This window comes from Myxine glutinosa, chromosome 5 (assembly GCF_964187855.1).
Source record: "Myxine glutinosa chromosome 5, kmMyxGlut1.1, whole genome shotgun sequence".
NCBI classification, from domain to species: Eukaryota; Metazoa; Chordata; class Myxini; order Myxiniformes; family Myxinidae; genus Myxine; species Myxine glutinosa.
In genome coordinates this window covers 144,399,954-144,425,812 of record NC_136265.1, presented here as the reverse complement: position 1 = coordinate 144,425,812, position 25,859 = coordinate 144,399,954, and the positions used below count along the sequence as shown (strand labels likewise).

At 43.3% G+C, this 25,859-nt stretch overlaps 1 protein-coding gene across 3 annotated transcripts in view; it reads right to left on the bottom strand.

The window, feature by feature from the left end:
• The window catches only part of LOC137439669 (netrin-1), a 246,676-nt gene that overhangs the window by 56,501 nt on the left and 164,316 nt on the right, over positions 1-25,859 (bottom strand). For all 3 annotated transcript variants that reach the window (XM_068135649.2, XM_068135650.2, XM_068135648.2), the window contains exons 4-5: positions 8,991-9,140; positions 2,178-2,228 (exon numbers count right to left, since the gene is read on the bottom strand). In XM_068135649.2, the coding sequence (XP_067991750.1) occupies positions 2,178-2,228; positions 8,991-9,140 (201 nt within the window). The remainder of the gene's footprint in view (positions 1-2,177; positions 2,229-8,990; positions 9,141-25,859) is intronic.

Below are 25,859 nucleotides of genomic sequence, written 5' to 3'. Positions count from 1 at the left end.
CGTTTGAACTTTGGCTGAGGTCATTATTTATTTTTAATGATGTTTATATACGAATCATAAAGAAGATAATTGGTTTTGGGTCGTCCTTTCCGCATATGGTCTTGATAATCAATGCGCACAATCATGTGCTTCTGGTTCAATGCATGGTGCTGAAATTCAAGATGGCGGCAAGCGAGGCAACAAGTCTGGTGGAATGATAAATAATTATGAAATTTCTGGTTAACGAAAGCGTCAGGTTTGGTAAAATTTACAGACTATTGGCTGCACAGTATGGTGGTAATTCGCCTGTCAAGGAGGTGTTTATTAAAATGCAGCTTGAGTACATAAAGATTGACATTATGATGTCATGAATGATGTCATGCATGGCTATGCACACAATTTAAGAATTATGTCCTGCAATGCCTGTGTTCACTTCCGAAAGACAGATACGCGGAGAGTGTACGAAAGCTTCCTTTCTCTGATTGGACAAGTATGTGCACAAAGATTGAGAATGACTTGAAAAGTTTGTCTACACACACACATATATATATATATATATATATATATATATATATATATATATATATATATATATATATATATATACATATATATATATATATATATATATATATATACATATATATATATATATATATATATATATATATATATATATATATATATATATATATATATATATATATATATATATATATAGATCTATAGAAAGTCTACACCCCCTTTCAAATTTTTCACCTTTTGTTGCCTTATATGTATATAGCCTGGAATTAAATTGCACTAAATCTGACTTTTTCCACCTTTATTTACACATCGTAACCCACAACTTCCAAGTGAAAAAAAAATTCTACAAATTTCAGCAAATTTATTAAAAATACAAAACTAGAATATCTTGGTTGGATAAGTGTCCACCCCCCTTATAATGGCAATAGTAAATTAGCTAAGGTGCAACAAATCACCTTCAAAATCACATAAGTTAATTGGCCTCCACATCTGTTAAAATGTAGTGATTCTGATTATTTCAGAATAAAATCAGCTGTTCCTGTCGGTTTCCTCTGCTGGGTGGTGCATTTCACAGCAAAGACTCAACCATGAGCACCAATGAGCTTTCAAAAGATCTCCCTTGGAGCTCAGTCAAGACAATCATTAAGAGGTGAAAGGTGTATGGTACCACCAAGACCCTGCATAGATCAGGCTGTCCCTCCAAACTGGATGACCAAGCAAAGAGGAGATTGTTCACAGGCCACGAAGAGGCCAATGGCAACTTTGAAAGAGCTACAGGCCTTTATGGCAAAGACTGGTCACTGTGTGCAATGTGCATGTGACAACAATATCCCAAGCACTCTACAAGTCTGGCCTGTACGGTAGGGTGGCAAGATGGAAGCCATTACTCAAAAAATCCCACCTTGAGTCCCATTTGACATTTGCAAAAAAACACTCCGGAGATTCTGAAGCCATGTGGCAAAGTTTTGTGGCCTGATGAAACCAAGATGGAACTTTTTGGCCTAAATCCAAAACTTTACGTTTGGCACAAACCTAACACAGCACATCACCCAAAGAACACCATCCCTACTGTGAAGCATTGTGGTGGCAGCATCATGTTCTGGGGATGCTCCTCATCAGCAGGGACTGGGGCACTTGTCAGGATGAAAGGGAAAATGGATGGAGCAAAATACAGAAAAATCCTAGAGGAAAACCAGGTGCCCTCTGCAAGAAATCTGAAATTGGGACGGAAGTTCACCTTTCAGCATGACAACAACCCGAAGCGCACAGGCAAAGCTACACTGGAGTGGCTAAGGAACAAAAAGGTAAATGTCCTTGAGTGGCCCAGTCAGAGCCCGACCTAAATCCAATCGAAAACCTGTGGCATGACTTGACGATTGCTGTCCATCAACGCTCCCCACACAACTTCACTGAGCTTGAACAGTTTTGTACAGAAGAATGGGCAAATATTGCTCAATCAAGGTGTGCAAAGTTGGTAGAGACCTATCCCAACAGACTCACAGCTGTAATTACTGTCAAAGGTGCTTCCAGCAAGTATAAACTCAGGGTAGTGAACACTTATCCAAACAAGATATTCTAGTTTTGTATTTTTAATTAACATACACATACACACATACGTATGCACAAACATACATACATATACAAATATCAATGAACTGGTAAAGCGTACTCACACGGGGGCCCATCTGTACTCGTAGCTGATGTCGAGGAAACGGAGGGAATCCCTGTTGAAGAAAAACATCATCACATTCTTCATCTGATTCTTCTTTCCAAAACAGCAAAAGTTATTATGAGGACATCTGATCCATATGCACTTAATGTTTCTTCCTCCATCACCTATAGCTTGTACTTTTGGCTCCACAAATATTGCTCAACACAAGTTATGCACTAAAATATGTAAATAAACCACCTTCATCAAATTAGCTGTCCTCAATAACAGTCTTCATCAGTTATGAAGTTTCTTATTTTTCTTATTTGTCCATTTTCTTATTTGTCACGTTCAACACTTCCGTGAGACAACCTCATTCCATTTCTCAAAAAACCATCTCCTTTCCTCCTTCTGCAATGCACTTTTCTTGTGCACATCTTTACCCACTTTGGCGAATGATCCAAACATTATTTTGCCAAGACCCTTGATAGGAAAACAAAAACTCCTATAACCAAGCAGTGTTGTGCCTCCTCGTTAGGAGAGGGATTCCTCTATCACTGAAACGTGAAGAGAAAGATGAAAATAGACGAGGATTTGTGAATAAAGGATGTACTAGGTAACAAGGGGCTCAGTGTGAAGCATTAGATGAGGCAAGACAGAAGGTAAGAAGTTTGGGCAGGAGTATGTGAAAGAAGGGAAAAGGTTTGAGAGGAAATGTGTAAGGGAACCTTTAGATGTATGAGGCCATGGGATGGGGTAGAGGGGAGGGTCATGGAGTACAGATTAGCAGGAGACCAAGCGACGAAGAGCTCAGACAACAAGACAAGGCCGTGGCCACACAGCATGACAATTACTGCCTGGCCGTGAAGAGGGGGCACAGGGGGCTTGAGCCTGATGTGACATTTGCATGCCTTTACTTTGGGTTGATCCACACAGCTTTTCATGAAATCTATTCTAAAGAATTCTGTCTTCATGGGATAGTCTGAACGGGTAGCGTACAGTCTTGCTCATGCTTATACATATAGTTAAGCCAGGAGCACGATGTAGTTGAGGCAAGTTGAGTTGAACAAAGGGTACGGTGTAGTTGAGCCAAGAGTATGGTGTAGTTGAGCCAAGCGTACGGTGTAGTTGAGCCAAGAGTACGGTGTAGTTGAGCCAAGAGTATGGTGTAGTTGAGTCAAGGGTATGGTGTAGTTGAGCCAAGAGTACGGTGTAGTTGAGCCAAGAGTACGGTGTAGTTGAGCCAAGAGTATGGTGTAGTTGAGCCAAGCGTATGGTGTAGTTGAGCCAAGAGTACGGTGTAGTTGAGCCAAGAGTATGGTGTAGTTGAGCCAAGAGTACGGTGTAGTTGAGCCAAGAGTATGGTGTAGTTGAGCCAAGAGTACGGTGTAGTTGAGCCAAGAGTATGGTGTAGTTGAGCCAAGAGTACGGTGTAGTTGAGCCAAGGGTATTGTGTAGTTTAGCCAAGGGTATTGTGTAGTTTAGCCAATAGTACGGTGTAGTGTAGCCAAGAGTACGGCGTAGTGTAGCCAAGAGTACGGTGTAGTTGAGCCGAGAGTACGGTGTGGTTGAGCCAAGAGTACAGTGTAGTTGAGCCAAGAGTATGGTGTAGTTGAGCGAGAAGCACAGTGTAGTTGACCCAAGATGAGTAGAAGCAAGTGTACCGAGTAGTTGAGCCAAGAGCACGGTGTAGTTGAGCGAGAAGCACAGTGTAGTTGACCCAAGATGAGTAGCAGCAAGTGTACTGTGTAGTTGAGCCAAGATCACGGTGTAGTTGAGCCAAGAGCACGGTGTGGTGGAGCCAAGAGTATGGTGTAGTTGAGCCAAGGGCACGGTGTAGTTGAGCTAGAAGCACAGTGCAGTTGAGCCAAGAGTATGGTGTAGTTGAGCCAAGAGTATGGTGTAGTTGAGCCAAGGGTACGTTGTAGTTGAGCCAAGAGTAAGGTGTAGTTGAGCCAAGAGTATGGTGTAGTTGAGCCAAGAGTATGGTGTAGTTGAGCCAAGGGTACGGTGTAGTTGAGCCAAGAGCACGGTGTAGTTGAGCCAAGAGCACAGTGTAGTTGAGCCAAGAGTACGGTGTATTTGATCCAAGAGTACGGTGTAGTTGAGCCATGAGTACGGTGTAGTTGAGCCAAGAGCATGGTGTAGTTGAGCCAAGAGCATGGTGTAGTTGAGCCAAGAGCACGGTGTAGTTGAGCCAAGAGTACGGTGTAGTTGGGCCAAGAGTATGGTGTAGTTGAGCCAAGAGCATGGTGTAGTTGAGCCAAGAGTATGGTGTAGTTGAGCCAAGAGTACGGTGTAGTTGAGCCAAGAGTACGGTGTAGTTGAGCCAAGTGTACGGTGTAGTTGAGCCAAGAGTACGGTATAGTGTATCCAAGAGTACGTTGTAGTTGAGCCAAGAGTAAGGTGTAGTTGAGCCAAGAGTATGGTGTCGTTGAGCCAAGAGTATGGTGTAGTGTAGCCAAGGGCACGGTGTAGTTGAGCCAAGTGCATGGTGTAGTTGAGCCATGAGTACGGTGTAGTTGAGCCAAGAGCATGGTGTAGTTGAGCCAAGAGCATGGTGTAGTTGAGCCAAGAGCACGGTGTAGTTGAGCCAAGAGTACGGTGTAGTTGGGCCAAGAGTATGGTGTAGTTGAGCCAAGAGCATGGTGTAGTTGAGCCAAGAGTATGGTGTAGTTGAGCCAAGAGCACGGTGTCTTTGAGCTGGAAGCACAGTGTAGTTGACCCAAGTTGAGTAGTAGCAAGTGTACTTTGTAGTTGAGCCAAGAGCACGGTGTAGTTGAGCCAAGAGCACGGTGTAGTGGAGCCAAGAGTATGGTGTAGTTGAGCCAAGAGCATGGTGTTGTTGAGCTCGAAGCACAGTGCAGTTGAGCCAAGAGTATAGTGTAGTTGAGCCAAGAGTATGGTGTAGTTGAGCCAAGGGTATGTTGTAGTTGAGCCAAGAGTAAGGTGTAGTTGAGCCAAGAGTATGGTGTAGTTGAGCCAAGATTATGGTGTAGTTGAGCCAAGAGTACGGTGTAGTTGAGCCAAGAGCACGGTGTAGTTGAGCCAAGAGTACGGTGTATTTGATCCAAGAGTACGGTGTAGTTGAGCCAAAAGTACGGTATGGTGTAGTGTATCCAAGAGTACGGTGTAGTGTATCCAAGAGTATGGTGTAGTTCAGCCAAGAGTATGGTGTAGTTGAGCCAAGAGTATGGTGTAGTTGAGCCAAGAGTACAGTGTAGTGTATCCAAGAGTACGGTGTAGTTGAGCCAAGAGTACGGTGTAGTTGAGCCAAGGGTACGGTGTAGTTGAGCCAAGAGTATGGTGTAGTTTAGCCAAAAGTACAGTGTAGTGTAGCCAAGAGCACGGTGTAGTTGAGCCAAGTGCATGGTGTCGTTGAGCCAAGAGCACGGTGTAGTTGGGCCAAGAGCATGGTGTAGTTGAGCCAAGAGCACGGTGTAGTTGAGCCAAGAGCACGGTGTAGTTGAGCCAAGAGTACGGTGTAGTTGAGCCAAGAGCATGGTGTAGTTGAGCCAAGAGTATGGTGTAGTTGAGCCAATAGCATGGTGTAGTTGAGCTAGAAGCACAGTGTAGTTGACCCAAGTTGAGTAGAAGCAAGTGTACTGTGTAGTTGAGCCAAGTAGTCCGGCAGCTAAGCGAAATATAGCATAACAATTGTGCATTTTGTGAGGAAAGCACCAAATTTGGCACACTAGTAGACTATCATATTATTAAAAGATCTGGATATTGGGCCATCTCAGATTCAGAGATTTGATTTTTGCAAGATTTGCAGATTTTCAAGCTGAGATTGCAATGCCAGGGACGGCCGACTCCTTCCTGTGAGCTGCCCACGTCACCCGCACAAGAAGAGCTCATCAAATCACTGCAGCGGCACTGCACATCCTGCAACACCGTGCGTATGAACGCCACTGTATGACATATGCTGATGATGCAGTAGACCTGCCTGAGTTCGAAGACTGATGTCACCAGAGAGGAGAAGACATTCCCAACTTTCAGTACTGGGCAACTGTGCTGGAACTAGAGATGTTGGTACTGGTCTACGTGCGTTCTCTGCGGCAGGCTTCATTCACGATGTACCTTGATGCCCTGACGGAACTGGTCCCATGGTTCCATGCCTTAGACCACACACACTATGCCAGGTGGGTCCCTGTTCACCTGAGGGACATGGTTGCACTCCCATTGAAGCACCCAGATGTAGCCAGAGAAATCAGGGCTGGCAACTTCACTGTACAGAAGATGAAGAAGGTGTTCTCTTCGATCCCAATCGACCAGGTGCATGAACAGAATAACGCCTGCATCAAAGGAGATGGTGCAGCAGTCGGCCTCACTGACAACCCAAGTGCCCTGCGGCGTTGGATGATTGCCGGGCCAGAAGTTTCCAGGGCCATAGAAGAGTTCCAAGATGGCCATCAACACTTGGGGAGGTGAGAGGACACACGTCATCACGACCAGACACCAAGTGTGCAGACCTCTTTCGCCAAGGATGTCCGCGCCCTTGTCAGCGTCATAGAAGAGCTTGGCAACCCCTTTGAGGAAGAGAGCATGGATCTAGTTGTCCTTGACACAAAGGAAATTGCAGGTCCTGCTGCAGTTGAGACTGTCAGGAATGTGAAGAAGATTGGCCAAGAGCAGTTCCAGGCTTTCACCAGAGAATGCCTGGTGGAAAGGACCAAGCCAATTGATGATGCAATTCGTCGGAACAAGCTGAAGGTGTCATTTTGGAAAATGGCTGCCACAGCCATCAGGGGCTGAATTTGAGATGGCCCAATATCCAAATCTCTTCATGATAGGATAGTCTACTAGTCTGCCAAATTTGGTGCTTTCCTCACAAAATGCACAATTGTTATGCTACGTTGCCCCACTGAAGAGCACGGTGTAGTTGAGCTAAGAGTATGGTGTAGTTGAGCCAAGAGCACGGTGAAGTTGAGCTAGAAGCACAGTGCAGTTGAGCCAAGTTGAGTAGAAGCAAGTGTACTGTGTAGTTGAGCTCAGAGTACGATATGGTTGAGGCAGCAACGTGGTTTAGTAAAGCCAGATGCACAACAGAGTTGAGCTAGGACCACAGTGTAGTTAAGCCAGGATTACAGTGCAGTTGAGTTCGACAGATGCTGTGAATGAGTTCCTTTATTTAAAGCTAAAGATTTCCTTCACTGTGTCGTGCTGGTTTTTTTTTGGACTGTTAAAGTCATATGTCATGATTTTCTATCTCAGAGGTTGTTTTTCTCCTCACTGATTACCCTTAAAGAATTGCAACATAATTAAAAAACAGCCGGTGGTCATTTGGCTAATCGTGCCTGTGCCATATCCACTTCTCCAGACGCTCACCTGTTGCAAGTAGTACTAAATACCCTACACTCGTGAAGCATAAAGTGGGGTTAAATAGTTCTTCGATCAGTTGCGTACGTAAGTGTCCGCATTTTAAAAATCCATTTTCTCGGAAACCGTTGGTCTGATTGACACAAATTTTTCACCAAAGAATGCGTCAAAAAGTGCAGAATTGTTCAGTGATAAATATGACGTCATGTGTCACATGGAACAGGTGCCATCTTGAAAAACCAAAAAACTTTGGACCTCTATTTCTCCGAAACCACTTCATGGAAAAAAAATTGAAACGTGGCTCATTGTAAAGAACTCCGCATGGGAATAAGTGCTGTTAACGATTACAGCATTGGTGCCTTAATTATGACGTCATAATTCGACAAGTACACTGCTTAGTCCGATCAGTTTGAAATTTATTGAGCGTGATATACGCAACAATTATATTGGAGAATGTAAATGTATGACGTCATCGGTCACATGATCTGCCAGCCATATTGGATCAAAGAAAAAAAAAACATTGACAATAGAAGAGTTGGCACACACCAAATCGACTGTACGGGGTAAGTGTTCTATGAATACCATCTAGTTATACAGGTAAACCCTAGCAAGGAATCGGGTTAAGTTAATCGCACATAATGGACTAATCTTTTCACTATGTACAATGGGATCATTAATGGCCACACTGTTTATCAAATGTGGAATTATTCTGTTTTAAAGGGAAGCCGAACGAGATGTATGTCTCAGTCAATGTAATTTGAATTTCCTCCTCGATATTCGGCATTACTATGGAATGGGAGACGGGTCTTTTGGAAACATAATTAACAACAGCAAGCCCCAATAGCAGTGCTAATGGCACAATTTTAAAGATTCAGTCGTGGACAAGTGTTTATTTACTCACAAATGGCTTTGCTATGCAAAAAAGGCAAAACAAATTCACAAGGCTGAAGAAGAGCACTAATCTCAAGGTTCAAAATGCATGGTCCAGCAAAACCATTAAAAAGATGTTTAAAAGGCAAGGCAAACACACACACACACACACACACACACACACACACACACACACACACACACACACACCTCATTGCATTAGATAAGTCCGACAGGATAGTGTAAAGGTAGTGATGTAGTGAGCAGTGGGATGAGGATCAATAATTTCGACATTATAATACAGTGTATATAGATAGCCTCATACTGCATGGAAACCAGAAGTCCGAATTATAAAGAGTGGTTTACCATCAAATTTAGGAGCCATTCTGCACAGCTGAGTGTGTGTGTGTGTGTGTGTGTGTGTGTGTGTGTGTGTGTGTGTGTGTGTGTGTATGTGTGTGTATGTGTGTATGTGTGTATGCGTGCGTATATGTGTGCGTATATGTGTGCGTGTGTGTGTGTGTATATGTGTGTGCGTATATGAGTGTGTATGTGTGTACGTGTGTATGTGTATGTGTATGTGTATGTGTGTATGTGTGTGTGTGTGTGTGTGTGTTTCTGTGTGTGTGTGTGTGCTCGTGTGACGTACTGATGCATGGGGCCACCGGCGAGCGGCTCTGCTGATAGCCCTTGGAGCACCGGTTACAGGTAATGCCCGAAACTCCATCTTTGCATGGACATTGTCCCGTTGTCTGATTGCACGTCTTGCCAGCTGCTCCAACGGGGTGGCAGTCACAGGCTGTGGGAGGCACATGATCCCATCACCGAGAGGTTTATCGTCCACGTTGATGTAAGTTATTGAGCGAGTTACAGTGACGTCATAATGGGTCCACATTGCCAATGCAGGTTCAATACATTCATCTATTACAGATTTAAAAAATTTTTTTACCACTAACTCTTTTAAAGAGAATATAAGAAAAGTGAAGAAAACAAAGCTCAATCCTCCATGATCTTTCACATCTCCTGCACCACGGTACGTAATTAATGTCTGAAGGAAATCTCACCGGTAAAGAACTCGAACCATAAGTGACATGTTCATACACACTTGGATTTCCATAGCAAATGTACCTTACAGGAGATAGTGACGAAGTAGGAGATGAGGATGAGGTATACGTATAATAGCCAGCGAAGCCGGTGTTGTCAATGAACACATATGTATTATGTTGAAAAGCCAGATTTTGCTGGATCCCTTGGCTTGAGAATTTCGAAGCTTTGACGCACAAAATCGCTCAATGGAGGCCGCCATCTTGCGGAAGTATGCATACCAAATTGAAAAAAGTTCAATAGGAGTTCGTTTCACCCGTCTTTGTTTGATTCACAATCTTATGCACCTCTAATTTGTAATTAAAATACTTTAAGACCAACCTCGGTCCGCGCGGGCCTGGTTATCTTCAACGAAAATCGTCACCAAACACCGGAACCAATGAGATTCGAGCATTTGAAAAAATATTTCAAAAACCAAATCACTCAATGGAGGCCGCCATCTTCCGGATGCGGAAGTATGCATTAAAAAATTGCGAAAAAGTTCAATAGGAGTTCGTTTCACCGGTCTTTGTTTGATTCACAATCTGATCCACCTCTAATTTGTAATTAAAATACTTTAAGACCAACCTCGTTATCTTCAACGAAAATCGTCACCAAACACCGGAACCAATGAGATTCGAGCATTTGAAAAAATATTTCAAAAACCAAATCACTCAATGGAGGCTGCCATCTTCCGGATGCGGAAGTATGCATTAAAAAATTGCAAAAAAGTTCAATAGGAGTTTGTTTCACCGGTCTTTGTTTGATTCACAATCTCATGCACCTCTAATTTGTAATTAAAATACTTTAAGACCAACCTCGTTATCTTCAACGAAAATCGTCACCAAACACCGGAACCAATGAGATTCGAGCATTTGAAAAAATATTTCAAAAACCAAATCACTCAATGGAGGCTGCCATCTTCCGGATGCGGAAGTATGCATTAAAAAATTGCGAAAAAGTTCAATAGGAGTTTGTTTCACCTGTCTTTGTTTGATTCACAATCTTAAATGCACCTCTAATTTGTAATTAAAATACTTTAAGACCAACCTCGTTATCTTCAACGAAAATCGTCACCAAACACCGGAACCAATGAGATTCGAGCATTTGAAAAAATATTTCAAAAAAGCTTATTGCGCGTTTCAGAGGGTGAAAACGGCGTCAGATATTCTAAAATTGACGAAGAATTATTTTTTAGAAATCTCGCGGCCGTAGGGGATAGTTTTTCATGGCCGGAAATATCCGAAGTTGAGACGGAATTCACCGAATTAATCAAGAAGTAAATTTTATCAATTTTAATCTCATCCAGAATGCAAATGGTGCCATTTTAGGTCTGAATTTGCGAAATTTTGTGAACTGACCAATCAGCAATCAGCTTAGGTCAGCCAATCAGCGCCATCGACACGGTTTGATTAACGACAGTCACACATTGCCGTTGAAACGGCGCTATCATCTGATCTGTCAGCACTGATCTTACTGCAAGCTAACTTCTTCTGGTGGAGGAAGCCGCAGTGCCCGGAGAGAACCAGTCCTGACAGCGACTGAAGTTAGAAGACTACACACATACTGTGAAAATGTATATTAAGCCCAGTTAAAATTTCTTAAAATAGGCCTTAAGCTAGCACATCGTATAGTTACTTCCTTAAGCTTCTTGTGACATTTATTGTATGCCGGTATTGGGGAGGACTGTCTGCTCTTCTCTTTTACCAAGTCTTACCAGGTACGGTACCTACTACACCTACCTACTAGTACTACCAACTACCTAACCTACTGATGCCATAGTGATGGGTAAAATAGTGGCAAGAGGCTTTGGCTTCGCCGGCTCATTGCGGCTTTGCAGTCGGGTACTAGTAAAGACGTATACAGCTGTATGGTGTAGTTTTCATCTATACAGAATACAGTATTGACGAACATGTTAATTAGATATGTGCCTCATCCATACTTTTTTCAATCCTCTCAAACACGACCTTTTCTACGGCTTTGTAACTTACAGGAATGACGAGGATTTTGTCTTCCTCCAATGTTTGGTTTGACATGGGCCAAAAACTAAATGGGTTAAATATATTTACGAGCAAACATAACAGACTGTATATGTTTTGTAATATAACTGCTAGCGCTTTTCTTTTTGACATCACCAGTGGTATAGATCAGTCTTCCTGTTCAAGCCTACATTGACTACCTACCCCATGCAAGATTTGTCTTATTTTGTTAATACACATCGTTTTAATATTCCCTCTTTTTCTCTTTTCAGTCTACATTAATTTCTTCTTTGTTAATCATAATAATAATAATAAGACAAAAGAGTATTCATACCATTCCATGCAATCTATCATACGAGAATGCATCTCTTTATTTTCTTTGCCCGTAAAAACCGAGAAAGGTTTCCCATTTAGAAATTTTAAAAGGAGAGGCTTTCCAAACTTCAGATACCGTATATATCATTCTGGGTTTGAAACTAACTATAACTTTTGAATTACTGGGTGATAACACACACACACACACACACACACACACACATACAAATATACACACATAGACACACACACACACTAGCTGAAGAAGACCAGATTGACCACCAGAGCAAAGAGGGTGCCATCCAACAAATTTGAAAGAATTGCGTCAACGACACATAAATTCCGAAATAAAAATAAAATAAAAGTTTGCAGTGAAGGCCAGAACCCAATCAGAAAAAATATGAGGATGGGAGCCGAGCACTCACCAGGGGGTGGACAGAAGGATGGAGGAAAAGAAGGCACAATGGATTAAAGCAATGGAGTGTGGGGAGGAGCTGTGTGACAAAGCAAGGGTTTGGAATGTGAAGCGTCACTGGGGACCCAGCGGCAAAGGCGAGGTGAGACAGAGGGGGAGGAGACCCAGAACCACCATAATGGGGAGGGGTAACAGACCCGACTTCCAGTCGTGGACCAAGTGAAAACACCAGATGATAACAGGCAGAAAGATGGGAACAAAGGGGTGAAGGAGAGAGTGAGGATAAGGATGATGAGACCAGCGAAGACTGGAAGAAGAACTGGCAAACAAAATAGTGAAGATGACAGTGACACCATTACATGATGACAACAGTGAAGAAAGACCACAACTATACAAGATAGAAAACAACTGATGGACAAAAATCTGGTTGGGAGAACCAACAAAGCACTCAATAGACTGGTACCAAAATCATCCCCCATTGAAGGAACTCAACATTGTGAGCTTTGCAATGGCACTGCTTATATAAGAAGAAAAAGACTAGATGGTATTCATAGAATACTTACACTGCGCAGTCAACTTGGTGCATGCCAACTCTTCTATTTTTGACCGTTTTTTTTTCTTTGATCCAATATGGCTGCCAGACCACGTGAGCGATGCAATCATAAATTTATATTGTCTAATATAATTGTTGCATAGATCACGCTCAATAAATTTCAAACTGATCAGACTAAGTGTTGTACCTGTCGAATTATGATGTCATAATTATGGCACCAATGATGTCATCGTTAACAACACCTATTCCCCATATGGAGTTCTTTATAATGAGCCACGTTTCAATGTTTTTCAATGAGCGGTTTTGGAGATATAGAGGTGGAACGTTTTTCGCTTTTTCCAAGATGGCGCCTGTACCACATGACCTATGATGTCATAATTATCTTTTTTTTTTAATTCCACAGGAAGAGCCACTCATATTCTGAAAATTTCGTGTCCATCAGACTAACAGTTGCAGAGGAAATATTTTCCATACTGATCAGATCAAGCGTTGTACTTGTCGAATTATGATGTCATAATGAAGGCACCGATGACATCATCAACATATCTTATTCCCCTTGGGGAGTACTACTTGACAATGAGCCATATTTCCATTTTTTCCATTGAGCAGTTTGGGAGATATAGAGGTGGAACGTTTTTCCATGGCGTCCATAACACGTGACCTATAACGTCCTAATTATCAATAAAATAATTGGACAGGCGGAGGCACTCCTATGGTAAAATTTCATGTCAATCGCCCCCTCGCCCCTCCCCTCCTAGACTCCTGCCTCACCCCTCCCCTCCAAATCTCCCCCATATCCCATCCCTTTCAAATCCCTCCCCTTGTCCCTTCCCTCCCAAACTCCCCCCTCACCCCTCCCCTTCAAATCTCCCCACCCTCATTGCTTCTCAATTTCCCCCCGCTCACTCCCCCTCCTCAAAGCGTCCTCCCCGCTTCTTCCCCCTTCAAACTCTCACCTCCATCTCCCCCAACCTTCTGCCTCGCTCTTCCCCCTCCTCAAATAACACCTCATTGTGGCTCACCCAATCACCATCAAACCTTTTGTCCGCCCCATCCTTCCCTTTCTCCGAGCTATTCTGAAATCTCTGACACACCTTCAACAGCTCTCCCTATCTCTTCCACCTCTTCCACATCTTACCCTACCCCTCCTCCCCCCTGTTCTGTATCTGATGCTCCCCCTTCCTCTTCATTAACGGTATGGACCTCAAACATCCGGGGCCTTCGTTCAAACTTAACTGATCTCTCCATACAGGTTGCTTCTGTCAAACCAGACGTGATCTGCTTAACAGAAACTTTCCTCCTTTATGATGTCTCTGATTCCATAGTATCTCTCCCGGGCTACTCCCTCCTCCGGTATGATAGACCTGAGCCTCGTCCTGGAGGCGGGGTTGCTATCTTTATCAAAAACTCTCTTCCTCACTCGCCCTGCACTGCACTCTCTCCACCTCACCCCCAGGAATACCTCTGGCTACGGCTTCCCCTTCGCTCCCACCTCTTGTTCATATGTGTGTTGTACCGTCCACCAAACAGTGATGACTCCATCTACATCTCGCTGTCTGATGATATGGACCAACTTCTATCTACTCATCCCAACTCTCTCTTCCTCATATGTGGTGATTTCAACTGTCATCATGCCAGTTGGCTGGGTGTGGGTACCTCTCTCACCAGCCATGGCTCCTCAGCAAAGGACTTCTGCGACTCACTGGGACTGACACAATCTGTCAATTTCCCGACCCGGATCTCAGTCAACGGAACATCTTCTCTTCTGGACTTGTTATGACTAACTTCCCTGAAAATGTCTGCTGCTCTTCTTCTGCTCCGATCGGATCATCTGATCATGTCCTTGTTAAAGTGGACATCTCTCTGACCATCCTCAGGGAGCCTGCTCAGCGTCGACGAGTCTGGCATTTCACTCAGGCCAACTGGCACGGTCTTCAAGCAGCCATCAATCATCTGGACTGGTCTCCCATCTCTACCACCTCTGACATCAACTCATCCTGGGAATTCTTCCAAAGTAAATTGCTCTCTCTCATGCACAGATTTATCCCATCTCGTCTTCAGTTGTCATACCCTTCCTCCCGTCCATGGTACACGGAATCTTGTGGTGAGGCTGTTGCCCAGAAACAACTTGCCTTCGTCTCCTGGAAAGCAAATCCAACGGAAGGAAATCTCATTTCCTTTCACAAAGCCCGAAACAAGTGTGTGTCCACCCTCAGGAGAGCCAGGAAACAATATCTCTCCGTTCTCAAGACCGAACTCTCTTATCTGTCTCCCTCTTCCAAATCCTGGTGGCGTCTGGTCAAATCCGTTTCTGGTGTTTGTTCCCCCTCCATCCCCTCCCTTACCTCAAACGGCTACACAGCTGACTCCGCACGTGAAAAAGCTGAATGCCTCAACTCTGTGTTTGCCTCTAAATCTTGTGTCCCAAACCCATCCCTCTCTGTACCCACCATACCCAGTCGTACCCTGCTGCTCCTGGACTCCGTGTCCTTTCCTCCTGACAAGGTGGAAAAGTTTCTGTCAACCCTCGACTCTGATTCTGCAACTGGACCCGACGGCATCAGCCCACGGGTCCTAAAATCCTGCTCTGCTGCTCTATCTCACCCTCTCTCTGTTCTCTTCACCCTCTCTTTTGCTCAAGGTCAACTGCCATCTGCTTGGAAATCAGCCAACATCACCGCTTTGCACAAAAAAGGTGCAAAAACAGATCCTAGCAACTACAGACCAATCAGCCTTCTCCCAATTATCAGCAAAGTCATGGAATCCATCATTGCTTCTGATATGAAATCTTTCCTCTTCTCCAATGGCTTGATCTCTGATCATCAATTTGGTTTCAGACCAGGTCACTCTACTCTGGACATGCTGCTTCTGCTGTCTCAACAATGGATGGAGGTCCTCAATGCCAAACAGGAAATTAGAGCTGTCTCCCTCGACATATCACGTGCCTTCGACACGGTCTGGCACCCCGCTCTGCTCACCAAACTCTCCTCCTTTGGTATCCATGGAAATCTCCACGCATGGCTGGCGGACTTCCTCTCTAGTCGTCGTCAACGTGTGGCCCTGAATGGGTTTCTCTCATCTCCTCTTCCTGTTCAGGCTGGAGTTCCCCAAGGCAGTGTTCTGGGCCCCGTGCTTTTTCTGGTCTTCATCAATGATCTCTCTGACTCTCTCGAAAATGCTCTCTATCTCTTTGCTGATGACTCCACTCTCTGCCGCTCCATTCCTCTTCCCTCAGATCGGCAGTCTGCTGCCTCCTCACTCTCTGAAGACCTGGACAAAATCACAGACTGGTCAAACAAGTGGAACATGTCTTTCAATCCTGACAAATCTCACACTCTTACTATGTCTCTCCGAAAAGATCGACTGGACAACCCTCCCATCTACTTTTTCAACAATCCTCTCCAAGAAGTTCTGTCGCTCAAGATTTTGGGTCTCACTATCTGCCATGATCTTTCTTGGGAAAACCACATTTCCAAGCTGGCCTCCAAAGCCAGTCGCCGACTGGGCATCCTCCGTCGTGCGAAGTCCTTCCTCGGCACACCTGAGCTCCTCACCACATACAAGGCTTTCATCCGCAGCTCAATGGAATACTGTTCTCCCCTATGGGCCGGTGCTCCTGCCTCACACCTAGCTCGGCTTCACGCTGTTGAAACCAAAGCTTTCAGAATTATTGGAATCTCCCGCGATGAAGCTATCTCTGAGGGCCTTTCACTCACTCACCGCAGGCAGGTAGGTGGTCTTTCTGTCTTCTACCGACTCCTCTCCGGCCTTGCACCCCCAGCTCTCTCTGTGCTCTGTCCCCCAAATATTCCTACAGGTCGCACAAGATCTGCCAGCAACCCTCTGATGGTTAAACTGCCGAAATCTCGGCTCTCCGCTCACCTTCACTCTTTCATTCCTCTTTTCTCCCGCCTCTGGAACAAACTCCCTCACTCCCTTCAATCCCACTCCTCCCTCCAGGTCTTTAAAACAGCTGTTCACCACCATCTCTTATCTTCCCCCATCCAAAACCTTGATATTTTCTACCCCCGCTAATTCACCCCAGATCCACCTTGTTTGAAATTCCAACTTCTTTCCTGGAAGTCCTGGCAGTGTCCATATGTTTTATACCTCTCCCACTGCCCCCTTCCCACGCCCCCCCCCCCCCAAAGCCCTCGCCCTCTCTCAGATCTCTCGATGTCTCCATGTCTCTCGGTCCCTGCTCTCAAATGTTGTGTTTGTGTCCTTCCCCCTCTCTCCCCATCTTGTCTACCGCTCCCTATGTTATATGTTTTATGTGTCGGTTTGTCTTTCTGTGTGATTAATGTTCGCTCTTTCACGAGCCTCGATCTTGTATACAAAAAAAAAAAAAAAAAAAAAAAAACGGTTGCCGAGAAAATGGATTTTTAAAATGCAGACACGTACACCACAAATACACAAGTAGGTACGCACACGATTGCCTAACCCTGCTTTTCGCTTCGCGAGTGCAGGGTAATTATCAAAGAATACCTGTGCAGAATAAGGCTGATCCTGAAAACATACCTCTCTCCAAGGAACAAAATCAAAGCCATGAACCAACTAGCAATACCAGTATTCCAGTACCCCTGCGGAATAATAAACTGGCCACAATCGGACATCAAGAAACTGGATATCAAAACAAGGAAACTCCTCACTATCCATAAAATGTTTGAGAAAAATCAATGTATCCCGAGAATGTACATGCCGAGATGAAAATGAGGTAGCGGCCTGATGGAGCTCATCCAAGTACACAGAATGACAACAAGGATTGGCCGAATACATAAAAAGTGCAACAGATTACCGAATCCAATTTGTAAGCAAACACAAAGACAACAAACCAGAGAAGGTATCCTGAACCCACCAAGCAAAACATTTTCAAAGACAGATTTCAAAGACAGATGTGAATAGAAGATTTCACACAAGAAACTGAAACTAGTGCCGCCCCAACAATTGCAAAAATGACAAAAGAAAAATACAAAACGGAATATCAGATATACACCGACAACTGGGAAAACGATAAAAGAGCAGGAAGGTATAAAAAAAAGTTGGGACAGATTGGGAGTAGACAAAGAAGGCTCTTTGGAATGTCTAAGAAGAGGTCAGCTCAACTGGGATGGAAAACGAATTATTATGAATGCCCAAGACCAAGGACACGACACCAATGGCTTTAAGAAAATGGCAGGACCAAGTGATTCAGACAAGTGTAGGTTCTGCAAGTTGGAAACAGAAAGTATGAGCCATTTCCTATCAGGATGTAAAAAAAAAACCTCATGTCAGAGCACCCAAAGGCACAACAAAGTATGTAGATTACTCTACTGGCACATCTGCAACAGTCTCAATATCCCAGTTCCAGAAAACTCATTGAAAGATGAACCAAAGCAATCGCTGAAAATAAGGAAGTAATATCTATGTGTCCGAGATATGACATAATGATCACATCAAGCATGAGCAGAGAAAACAACGCGTTGCAATCGGATATAGTACTGAGGTATAAAAAGGAAAAGGCATTGCTAATTGAGGTGTCAGTCCCCAGCGATTTTGGCCTAAACAATGCAGAAATCAAGAAAATGACTAAACACCAAACCCTCACAAATGAAGTGAAATGATCCTGGAATCTGTAGAGCACCAAAATGGCACCAGCCATTATTATTGGAGCAATGGGAATGGAAAAAAGGAACCTTACAAAGATCTTAAAAATTATCCCTGGGAATATTATGACAAATGAACTGCAATTGGAAGCTGTCCGAGGCTCGATGACATCCTCAAAAGAGCTCTTGGAGGAACACTTTGAGAATAAGAAAACTTAACAAACTGGTCCATGAATCACGATCCCTTACTGAAACGGAGGTGGATACTTTGAGACCTGGGAGGACTCTATTCCACCTTCTCAAACCCACATATGGGAATAACAACAAATGACACACACACACACACACACACACACACACACACACACACACACACACACACACCAAAAGTGTTTACTATGAGTCTATGATGATGATGTTGTTTGATACAGAGCATCCTCAAAGCACAACATGGTTTGCACAACTCTCCTTCAAGGATATCGCAAATGTATATACAATGCCCTACAAAAGTATTGGAACAGTGAAGTTAAGTTGTTTTTTATTATTGCTATATACTCAAGAAATTTGGATTCAAGATCACAACATGAATATGAGGCAAGAGTACGAAAGGTCAGCTTTTATTTAATGGTATTTCTATGTATATATGTTTTACCATTGTAGAACAACAACACATTTTATGTTAAATTCCCCCATTTTAGGTAAGCATAAGTTTTGGAATAGATTAACTTCAAATAAGTTATAAAGTATATAATAATTTGTATTTGGTTGTTCATCCCTTACATGCAATATCTGCATCGAGCCTGTGACCCAATGTCATCACCAGACTCCTGGTATCTTCGTTTGAGATACTTTGCCAAGTCTTTACTGCAGCCATTTTCAGTTGTTGTTTGTTTTGGGGGGTTTCTGACCTACTGCACCTACTGATCACATGTGTAGATGTGTACAGAGATTTCGGACAAGTACCAATAATTAACAGCACTGAGCACACCTTGGACTGGCTAAAGAGACCCAGACTGAATGGCCACTAGAAAGTTCATAGAACACCTTACCCTGGGGAATCTTGAGAAAAAAGGACATGGGCTTCGTTTGAGTATATAATTAAACTGAAATAAAATAAAGAATCTAAAGGTCATAGAAAAAAACATTTTGGAAGTTAACCGCTGTTGACACAGTGTCTTTTACACCACCCTATCTAACCCATTACATTAGTTATCCGTGCCTGTTGTTTGTGTCCTTTATGACGTCCGTAAAAACAGTTCTTTCCCTGTTTGGAATGATTTTCAATTTCGTTTGACTGCCAGACAGCAGACAGAGTAAAACAATCATCTCATTCTTCTCTGAGCATGTGAGATCGGATCAAATCGGATCAATGAGATCGGATCGGATCAAAAATACATACAGCTAAACTACAGGTTCGTTTTCTGTTTCTTGTTCCGATTCGTATTCAAAAGATAACATTTATTGTTTCCCCCCTCCTTTTCCCCCTTTTCCCCTTTTTCCCCTAAATCTCCCCCCCCCCCCCCAATCCCCGTTCACACGCCTCCTCCCCCCAAGCCCTCTCCCTCCCACAGATCTCCCGATGTCCCTGCTCTCAAATGTTGTGTTTGTGTCCTTCCCCCTCTCTCCCCATCTTGTCTACCGCTCCCCTTATTATATGTTTTGTGTGTCTGTTTGATTTTTTGTATGATTAATGTTAGCTCTTTCACGAGCCTCGATCTTATATCCAAAAATAATAATAATAATCTTTTGAAATGAAGTCGTTCCTCGATCATAAACTGACGTTTGTGGACAAACAGACAGACAAAGTGAACCAATTGGTTAGCCGAGCTTTTCGCTTCACACACACAGGATAATCACACAGTCATGGCTCATACAAGTGTACTTTGACCGAACATCCGGAATGAGAACTGACTGGACATAGACAACATCCCATAAAAAATAAATACTGGATGAAATCAACAGGACATTGATCGAGGTGTGCTGACGGTCGTGGGAAGCAAGGAGAAGCTGACATTTCTGGTGTTAACCCTTCGTCGGAGCAAAATAAAGGGGGAAACAGAGAAGGGTTAACACCTGAAAATTATCATTACTTCCAATGCTGGTTAACATACCTCAATCAATATCCTGTTGATTTCATTCATTGTTCTTCCTGTCTGCCGAAGCAGTAGGATACTATAGGCCTTCACCAGAAAGACTAGTTCTTCATTCTATGTCGACATATATACATTGGAAAATGGTGGATGGATACTTCATCCTTGAGTTATGGAATTCCTGACTGATTGTTTTGCTTGTGTTAGCAGGTAGCTATTGACCATATTTAATTATAGGGGTAACTATTCTAAATAAATTGGTGCACTTCTCGTAAATCCTGATGGAGGAATTAGAAACAGCAAAGGACAACCTCGCCAAATCTGCAAATCAAAGGGAACCCATATTTTTTTTGTATACTGAATCGAGGCTCGTGAAAGAGCTGACAACCGCGAGGGAAAGACAGTACAGGGGGACCACGAGGGAAAGACAGCACAGGGGCACCACGAGGGAAAGACAGCACAGGGGGACCGTGAGGGAAAGACAGCACAGGGGGACCACGAGGGAAAGACAGCACAGGGGGACCACGAGGGAAAGACAGCACAGGGGGACCACGAGGGAAAGACAGCACAGGGGGACCGCGAGGGAAAGACAGCACAGGGGGACCGTGAGGGAAAGACAGCACAGGGGGACCACGAGGGAAAGACAGCACAGGGGGACCGCGAGGGAAAGACAGCACAGGGGGACCTGTGCCTATGTGCCTATATATAAGAACCTATGTGAGCTCCTGTTTGAATGTCGTGTCGCCATTACTCCATTAAACGCCATTATTCCTGCCTTCTTTCACGTCTTCCGTTTTACATTCCAACCAGTGGCAAATAAATCATTTCCTTTAAAAAAAAAAACGAGTTCAAAATTCCAAGCCTTATGGCCATATATTAGATCTAATTATGATTACATGTAATGTGTTGAAACATTAGATACCCCGACCCTCTTGGAACCAAAGTCAGAATGGCTATTGCTCCTGCCATGGACTGTTGGTTCACAGTGATGGATGGCGTACAGAGTGTGCTGAAAACCCAGGTACACCCTCCCCTGTGCAGAGAACACTCTTGTTTAAACAATGATCCTGCCTTGCTGACGGATTCTTACAACTTAAGGAAAGTCTGCTGTCATGGTCGTCCTCATACGATAACTCTTTTTCCTCTCTCACCTCTCTCATGGCCTACGAGTCTATTACTGTTTTGAGCAAGCTTCAGGGTCTCCAGGAGACCAAGAAATCCTCATTACAAGTCGGAGATTCTTCACCAACATCATTGGAACAAAATGTGATTAATACTACACTGATGCATGGGATAAAATAATCCAAACCAAGTACGGTAGATGCCGTTTAATAAAACCAATCGCTTTTAGGACCTTCCCCGTGCTGTACGAATCTTCTTGGATGGTCTTGGATGACCGGATGGTCTTGGATGAGGTATTGGATGACTGGTTCAATCTGCACTGAACCACCACCTTGAGGCCATTTTCCCCCGCAGAGCATGGGTTGGCCTTTTTCGGGCACCCTGGTCCCCATTTTGGAGCAATGTTTTATGGCCGGATGCCCTTCCTGCCGCCAACCCTGTTAGTCACCTCTTGTGACACCCAGGGAATTACCAGTGAGCTGGTACTCAATTTGCCGACCTCTGAAGGATGACAGGCTGAGTCAACCACCCTGGCGTTAATTCAGCGATCGACCGGGATTCGAACCCAGGATCCTCCGATCCCAAGCCGGCACCCTAACCGCCAAGCCAACACCAGACTGATTAGTTGAAAAAGTGAACAAGCGCCAGGAGAAGGAGAAGAAGAAGATCGTCCTTGTTGACAACTGCAGCACAAATGCTGATGTTCCTGGAGGACTCTCTCAGATTGACATCAGAATTCTTCCTCCGAACGCCACATCCATTGGACATTATTCGGACCATGAAAGATTAATCCAGGTATGAGATGCGTACGCAATCATAGACATGTTTGAGGACAATGGTGATCACCTGACTGCAAACGAGGCTGTAAAGAAAATTAATATGCTTGATGCCATGCACATGATGTCTGGAGCCTGGCCCAAGGTCTCTTCAGAGACCATCGTCAATTGTTGGAAAAAAGGAGGATTCAAACCTCAAGAGGAAGAGCTGGATGCAGCCGATGTTGATCAACTTCCTGCAATGGCTGCAGAAGAGTTCCAAGCTTGGGTTGCCATCGACGATGACATTCCAGTGATGCTTGAAGACGACGAAGAGGAAGATGAAGCAATCTTGGAAGGAATTGTGTCTGAAATCAACGATATAGATGCATAGGGTGGGGGTGTTTGGGGGGGGAGGGGCTCCATATTTAGAATGTGATAAGTTAGCATAGACCACGTGTATTTGGTCGACTAGCTTTGTACTTGTAACAGGGACCTGTCAGAGGTAAGTTGTATTATAAAACGTGGCCCATGGAGACGGTGTTCGTAAACATAGAGAATTTTAGAATGAGTTGTAAGTGTTTCAACTTCTGTGCAGGTGAGGCCAGGTGGAGGAGTTGTGGGCACAAAAGCACCAGAAAAGCACTTATAATGGAAATATCATCACGGGCCATTTTTGACAACGACTGCAGGCTAGGATGGTGTAATGAGGAGCTGTGGAGCCCTAGAGATGGGTGGGATGCCCGGAGCAGGCGGTGCCACTCACTGGCATCGGTGGCCAACGACAGGGATCCGCCGTGCAGGGGAGTGGTTCGAGGGAAGTGTGAGGAGCTGTGCAGACGTAGGAGGTGCACATAGGACAGTACTTGAGTGTGGTCAGCTTCATGGTTGGCTCTATGTGGAGTTAATACAGTGAGGAGTTGAGCCCTGTCTGTCTATGAGGAAGCAGAGTTTGCGTGGAACCACCTCTCTTCATCTCCTGGCCTCCTTCATCTTCATCTCCGTGTTGTACAACTCTCGCCTGCATGGTCCTACCATCATTGTGGACAAGGGAAGCCATCGGGAATAAGCCCTCGCCTGCATTTCCCTTTGTTCTGATTTGAGTCCTGTATTTGTGGCGACTAGTGGGGTTTTAAGTTTCCTCTTCTCCATTTGTGTGTCTTTTGGCCACCAGGCCAGTCCGTTATTTATTATGTCTCGTCTTCCTCGTCCCTTGAATTCCTATTTATTTCATAATAAACCCTATAAATCATAAGAAACGTTTTCCCGCCTTCTGTCTCCGCACGTGCTTGGACCAACTGCCAGTTTTGGAATGTGTTTGACTGGCCATTGGAGAGTATTAAATTATAGCAGAGCCTCACAATATTAGAGAGTGGCTAGGAGCAAACCCAGCGTGGCCACACATCAATCGTTCTGTTGCATTAGATAAAATAATCCAAAACTAGTAACTTAGTATTGCCAAAGTAAGTACAGCATATTGGTTCATTAGAGGAACACTGGGCTGATAAGATGGCCGAGAGGCAGGCACACTCGCCTCTGAGCCGTCTAGCCTGGATTTGAATCTTGGCCCAGCATCAATTTGTTATCCCGGTGTCTCCCAGGCAGGGCAAGGCATCAATACGTGTGCCATCACTCGGATGGATGATAAACCTCCCTCCAGGTCTTTCTTCCCTCCAGGTCTTCAAGACAGCTGTTCAACACCATCTCAGATCATCCCCCTCCAAAACCATGATCTTTTCTACACCCGTTAAACCATCCATCATACCTACAAAAACGTTAGACTACCCTCCGCCTCGAGGATAGTAGCATCACATGTCGAACGTGGTCTATCGTCTGCCAAATAACCATACCAGAATTAATACGAGACGGAAATGATGAGAGGGAATGATAATTTACCAATCCTATAAAAAATTTGGAGTATGGAGCAGAAATAAAAAAAACCCAAAACCAAATAAGTAAACAAGCTATAAATCCCAAATAAGCTGTGAAACAAGTACAGATACATTCAATGTAAACCACCCCCATGCCAAATAAATAAATAACATATCTTCCAGTGCACGGCATTGCCGGGGCTCCTTCGGCACACGGCAATACCACCGTACAGCACATAGAGACAGTATTGGGAGGGAGAAATGTTAAAATATACAATAATTGCTTGATTAATTGCGTAATTAAAATAAATATAATAATCGTAAAATAATTAATTTCTTAATCAATTGGCTAATAGCATACCGAAACAACCAGTATTTCATCTGAAGCTGTAACTTTTTGAAAAGTAATTAAATAATTAATCAAAAAATAAATTGATTACTTGATTAATCAATAAATGATTACTCGATGAATTGATTAATCAATAAATCAAAATTATCCTTTATAGCCAAATCTCTTGGTCACTGTCATGTCCAAATATCAGCTTCTGAGCTCAAAAGGTGCCCGAGATATTACCCAGATGAGAAAGAAAATAAAGAAGCGATTAATAATGAAAAAATAATAATAGTATAGGTAAAATAAATAAATTATTAATCAATTGGCTAATATAATACCTAAACCACCTTAGTTTCATCTGAATCTGGAACTTAAAAAATAATTAAGTAATTAATCGAATAATTAAATAATTAATCTACTAATTGAATAATAATCAATAAATCGAAAATATCCTTCACAGCCAAATCACTTGGTCATTGTCGTGTGCAAATATCAGCTTCCTAGCTCAAAAGGTGCCTGAGATATTGCCCAGATGAGAAAGAAAATAAATAAATGACTAATGATGAAAATAAATAAATAAATAATCATAACTTTTTAAAATAATTAATCAATTGGCTAATAGAATACATAAACCACCACCATTTCATCCGAATCTGTAACTAAAAAAAAATAAAAATTCGTCATTAATCGAATAATTAAATAATTAATCGATTAATCGATTAATTGATTTATCAATAAATCAAAAATAGCCTTTGCAGCCAAATCACTTGGTCATTGGCATGTCCAAATATCATCTTCCTAACTCAAAAGATGCCTGAGATAATGGCCAGAAGAGAAAGGAAATGCATAAGTACTTAACAATTCGACAATAATTAAATAATTAGTGAGAATCAGTAAATCACAGTGAGAATCCCCAAATCGCGAAACATCATATATGTGTCCCATACCACATTGAGAATCCCCAAATCGCTAAACATCATATATGTGTACCATACCACATTGAGAATCCCCAAATCGCGAAACATCATATATGTGTCCCATACCACATTGAGAATCCCCAAATTGCTAAACATCATATATGTGTCCCATACCACATTGAGAATCCCCAAATCGCTAAACATCATATATGTGTCCCATACCACAATGAGAATCCCCAAATCGCTAAACATCGTATATGTGTCCCATACCACATTGAGAATCCCCAAATCGCTAAACATCATATATGTGTCCCATACCACATTGAGAATCCCCAAATCGCTAAACATCATATATGTGTACCATACCACATTGAGAATCCCCAAATCGCTAAACATCATATATGTGTCCCATACCACATTGAGAATCCCCAAATCGCTAAACATCATATATGTGTCCCATACAACATTGAGAATCCCCAAATTGCTAAACATCATATAT